Here is a 5,387-nt window from a genome sequence, read left to right as displayed (position 1 = left end):
AATTGGATCATGATTACTAAGTTTAGATATCTGGCCGTTAAACTAATTCACCAGTCTAAAAAGATGGTAGCTGATGTAAGATAATTGAGTGACTGTCAGTGGCTGACATATCAAGAGAGAAACTGCTGATGCACAACCAAATTTCGATATTGTATCTTGTGTATTTTACTACATTACATTAGATATTCTAACTCTCAACAGTTAGTGGAGACCCAAAAAGATTTAACTTCTTACGGAAATTGATCTAAGGGCCTTCAAAAGGCCGGGTCACCAGTTAACCATCCCTGATATAGCTCTATAAAATAAAACACAATGTTTGAAGATTTGTATTACATATTTGAATAATCTAATGTTAGAATGAAACAATCAAGGCCTTAACACACTTTTTGACAAATGTAAAAATTAAATGCCTTTTATTGTATCTAATGAAGTTGCCATAAATCCAGTTAGTTACATTTTCAGAAAGAAATGAAAGAATTAGGAGGTTATTTGGTCCATCAAAATGTATATTTTAAATGTTTTATATGAAGAAAAATATTTGTGTGAAGAAGGTAGAGTTTGTCCCGTCTTTCAAGAATTCCTGAACTACAGTATCTATTCCCAGTATCATTGGTCTGTAGCTTGTAGTAAAACCCCATCACCATGGGGACGCTGTGATTTGTTTCTGGGCTCGTTACCCGCTGATAAAAACAGAACAAAACAATACGGAAGTAAAACGGTAGGGAGCGTTTGTTTGTGCTCGTTGACGAAGACATACATGTTGAATACCCAATTCTCAGTCGACTGAAACATGTCTAAACTACAGTCGTTTCGTGTGTTTTTAAATGAGCGTTTAACCGCGGCAGCTGTGGAGATTTTAGGGGCAGTTGAAGAAACGGTAGCGGAGTACCTCGAGGAGAATGATCGGCTACGGAGAATGCTGCGGATCACACCGGAGATACAACTATGTAGGATAGGTTCGTATGTAGATCTTCAGATGGCTACGCTGGACAAAAATATTAACCCAACATTTAACAATTTCTAAGAATTTACTAAGTTACAGTTCATATAAGGAATTCAATCAATTGAAATAAATAAATGATGCCCTAATCTATGGATTTCACATTAACGGGAATGCAGATATGCATCTTGGTCACAGATACCTTAAAAAAGGTAGGGGGGTTGATCAGAAAACCAGTCAGTATCTGGTGTGACCACCAAATTGTATTTGTCACATGCACCGAATACAACAGGTGTAGACCTTACAGTGAAATGCTTACTTACAAGCCCTTAACCAACAATGCAGTTAAAAAATATATATATAAATAAAAAATAATGGGAGCTGCAGTAAAATAACTGTAGCGAGGCTATATACAGGGGGTACCGGTAGAGTCAATGTGAGGGGGCACAGGTTAGTCGAGGTAATTGAGGTAATATATACATGTAGCTAGAGTTATAGTGAGTATGCATAGATATCATGGTCCAAACACACTAAGACAAAGTGACAAAGCCTATTCCACCTCAGGAGACTGAACATATTTTGCAATTGTCCTCAGATCCTCAAAAAGTTCTACAGCTGCACCATCGAGAGCATCCTGACTGGTTGCATTACTGCCTGGTATGGCAACTGCTCGGGGCCAGGCTTCCTGCCATCCAGGACCTCTATACCAGGCGGTGTCAGAGGAAGGCCCTAAAAATGGTCAGACTCCAGCCAACCTAGTCATAGACTGTTCTCTCTGCTACCGTACGGCAAGCGGTACCAGAGCGCCAAGTCTAGGTCCAAAAGGCTTCTTAACAGCTTCTACCCCCAAGCCATGGCTCTGTTGGGGCGGTATGCAAATTGGAGTGGGCCTAGAGTTTCTGAGATGATGGTGTTGATGTGAGCCATGACCAGCTATATAAACCACGCCCCTCTGCAAACACGAGTTCTCCGATGTTTGTGACAATGCAGTACTTATTTAAAGAGAAGAGAATATTATGTTAGCACACAATAAAATTAAGTGATGTCGCCTTGTCCCCTTAATAATATATCCAAGTGTTTGACATGGGGGAGGGAACCAGTAACTTTATGATCAAACTTTATCAATTTAGAAGCAACAGTCATTTTTCATACTTTTCTTCAAATATCATCCAATTTCATGAAAAACATGCTTTTGACTGTGTATGACCTTTAACTGTCCATGTGCTCTGGCAGAGTTCCTGGTCACATGCTGTTTTCAATGAGAGAAATTGGTTCTTGAGTTCAGTTTATGGCTGTGGCTGTGCCAGCTAGTGACGACTGTCTAAAGGCTCTATAGATAACCTCTGCTCCTCTCTCCTTTCCTCCAGATTCCCTGCAGCTCTCTCTTGCTGTCTCTGAAGAGGAGGTTCTCCCTGAGCAGCAGCACTGTGAGCAGGAGTGGAGCCCCAGTCTGGGGCAGGAGAACCCAGAGCTTCCACAGATTAAAGAGGAACAGGAGGAACTCCGGACCAGTCAGGAGGAAGAGCAGCTTCAAGGGCTGGAGGCTGATATCAAATTCACTCCTTCCTGTGTGAAAAGTGAATGTGATCAGGAGGACCCACTTCAGCCCTTCACTTCTCCCCAAACCCAGACTGTGGAGAACAGAGAGAGTGACCCTAAACAAGTGGATCTCACACCTTTTGTTACTGTGACCCACCTTAAGGGTCTCTACATTCCCTGTGACACTCCAGATAATCAAAACAATGCCTCCAGCCACAGGTCAGCTGTAAGCAGTGACCCAGTAGGACTTGACAGCAGCCCACGATTGGATCCCAGCCCATCAATGGCGGAACATTGTTCCAAACCCAGCACGTCTAGAAAAACTCACCACTGCCGTGACTGTGGTGAAAAGTTTGCTCTGAAAGCTGACGTGCGGAGGCATATGACTCTCCACAAGAAGAGACTTCGTGAATGCAGCTTCTGCAGAAAACGCTGCACCTCCACCTGTCAACTAAAGGCCCATGTCCGCCTCTGTCACAGTGGGAAACCCTGCACCTGCCCTGTTTGTAGCAAGACCTTCAAACTCAAAGGATATCTGTCCAAGCACATGAGGATTCACACAGGAGTGGGGGAGAGAACATTTAGCTGTGGAGACTGTGGGAAAAGCTTCAATTTGAAGGGGAACCTAAAGAACCATATGTTGACTCACACAGGAGAGAAATCATTTAGCTGTGGTGACTGTGGGAAAAGCTTCATTCATAAGTGGAACCTAAGGAGCCATATGCTGACTCATACAGGAGAGAAACCATTTAGCTGTAGTGACTGTGGGAAACGCTTCAATCAGGAGGGGAACCTACGGAACCATAAACGGACTCACACAGGAGGGAAACCATTTAGCTGTGATAACTGTGGGAAAAGCTTCAATCAGAAGGGTTCCCTAAAGAAGCATACACTTACTCACACAGGAGAGAAACCATTTAGCTGTGCTGACTGTGGGAAAGGCTTCAATCAGAAGGGGAACCTACGGAACCATAAACTGACTCACACAGGAGAGAAACCATTTAGCTGTGATGATTGCGGGAAAAGCTTCACTCAAAAGTCTAACTTACTGACGCATGTGAAAAAAATCCACAAAGGAGGAAAACAGGATAGAAACTGAAAGAAAATTAGGACAAAGATCTATTTAGTCACAAGGTGAAAATAAAAAGTCAGGATGTGGACAATTCTGAGTACACCCTCAGACACATAGCTGGAATAAGTCTGAGCCAATAGTCAGATTAGCTGATGACTAAATTAGCAATGCAGATGGCATTATTTTGCTAAGTGCAGAGATGTATTATGGGTATGAATGTGTAGGGGACTTCTGGAATTCTACAGATTTTGTGGCCCAGCAGGAAGATCAGCATATCCCAAATCCAGAGGTTGTCAGTTCAAATCCCAGGTGGGGTCATATTGAAAAGTCTACTAAGTGATTATGTCAAATGTAATCATATTGTCATTGCTTACACCATTATAGTTTAGCAGTGTATCACTAACCTTAAACAGAATACATGGTCCCAAATCAAATTGTATTGGTCACATACACGTGTTTAGCAGATGTTATTGCGGGTGTAGCTATAATGCTTGTGTTTCTAGCTCCAACAGTGCAGTAATATCTAACAATTCACAACAATACACACAAACCTAAAAGTAAAATAATGAAATTAAAGAATATATAAATATTAGGATGAGCAATGTCGGAGTGGCGTAGACTAAAATACAGTAGAATAGAATACAGTATATTCATATGAGATGAGTAAAGCAAAGATATGTAAACATTATTAAAGTGACTAGTGTTCCATAATGAAAGTGGCCAGTGAATTCAAGTCTATGTATGTAGGGCAGCAGCCTCTAAGGTTCAGGTTTACGTAACCGGGTGGAAACCGGCCAAGAGAACATTCTCAAATATGTGGGTGTAAAACACTGTTAAAAGCACTGTTTTTGTGTGTCGGTGGCTGTCCCTAGCATTGCCAAAAGACAAAGAGCTGTGACTGGATCAGTGGTTCACCAATCAGGGCCTTGATGGGCTTGGCAACAGTAACAAGGGGTGAGGTGTATTGAAACTAGGGGGCGCGTGCCTTGGGTAAACCATTTTTTGGGGGGGAGAACATTTCTTTACGGGCATTGGTTAAGGTCCTCGGAACAAACCGAGAACTAGACAACAACCTCCAGGAGAGCATGACACAACATCCCAAGAATGCCTTCAAAACGTCCTCGAGACCAGCCAGGAACTAGACAAATCCTCTAGGGAACCATGACACAACGTCCTGACGACGTCAGGCAACCATTTTGTGACATCCTGGGAGGTCCTAACGACTCATTATTGTTTACTGAGAAGTTATGTTATTCATTAAAAAGGTAACATTTACTCTTATTTTATAAACCCATATGTTCTTTACATATTTTCTGCTACAAAAGTAGGCAAAGCTGTCATCAAGGCAAAGGGTGGCTACTTTGAAGAATCTCAGATATAAAATATATTTTGATTTGTATAACACTTATTTTGGTTACTACATGATTCCATATGTGTTATTTCATAGTTTTGATGTCTTCAATATTATTCTACAATGTAGAAAATAGTAAAAATAAAGAAAAACCTTTGAATGAGTAGGTGTGTCCAAACTTTTGACTGGTACTGTACATACATTTGACATACATTACTGAACATAGACTCCTTAATGCCACCCTCAGCCACTCTCAGCCCATCTTACCTATCGCCATAGACCACCGCCGTTTGGTTTACATGTGCCATATATTTTTTCATTGTGCTGTGATGTTTTATATACATTTTTAACCTTTCTAATCGTATAGTATCCACAGATTGTGAGCCAAAGATGAAAACCTTTCCTACAAGTGATATTATTTGACTGACTATGGCTTCCCAAATCGCCCCAACACTGCTATTTATAAGGTTCATTTTAAATGAATG

The 5,387-nt window shown here is 41.3% G+C and overlaps 1 protein-coding gene across 2 annotated transcripts; it reads left to right on the top strand.

Annotated features, from left to right (window-relative positions):
• Positions 1 to 680: 680 nt before the first annotated feature.
• LOC129864954 (gastrula zinc finger protein XlCGF57.1-like) lies at positions 681 to 5,066 on the top strand. 2 transcript variants are annotated; one of them, XM_055937293.1, is made up of 3 exons: positions 868 to 956; positions 1,536 to 1,678; positions 2,308 to 5,066. In XM_055937293.1, the coding sequence occupies exons 2-3, from the start codon at positions 1,600 to 1,602 to the stop codon at positions 3,576 to 3,578; spliced, it is 1,350 nt and encodes a 449-aa protein (XP_055793268.1). In that variant the 5' UTR covers positions 868 to 956; positions 1,536 to 1,599; the 3' UTR covers positions 3,579 to 5,066. The 2 variants fall into 2 exon arrangements, with proteins under 2 accessions (XP_055793267.1, XP_055793268.1); XM_055937292.1 differs by lacking the exon at positions 1,536 to 1,678 and having other exon boundaries at positions 681 to 956.
• Positions 5,067 to 5,387: the final 321 nt, after the last annotated feature.

Source organism: Salvelinus fontinalis, chromosome 11 (genome assembly GCF_029448725.1).
Source record: "Salvelinus fontinalis isolate EN_2023a chromosome 11, ASM2944872v1, whole genome shotgun sequence".
Lineage (NCBI taxonomy): Eukaryota > Metazoa > Chordata > Actinopteri > Salmoniformes > Salmonidae > Salvelinus > Salvelinus fontinalis.
Note: the sequence above shows the minus strand (reverse complement) of the source record. Positions and strands in the feature narration are given on the sequence as shown.

Bases quoted from the DNA above. Each gene is read 5' to 3' on its own strand.
- LOC129864954 (XM_055937292.1), top strand. From the start codon at position 791: ATGTCTAAACTACAGTCGTTTCGTGTGTTTTTAAATGAGCGTTTAACC. The intron at 957-2,307 runs GTTCGTATGTAG...CCTTTCCTCCAG, and splicing joins GATACAACTATGTAGGATAG to ATTCCCTGCAGCTCTCTCTT.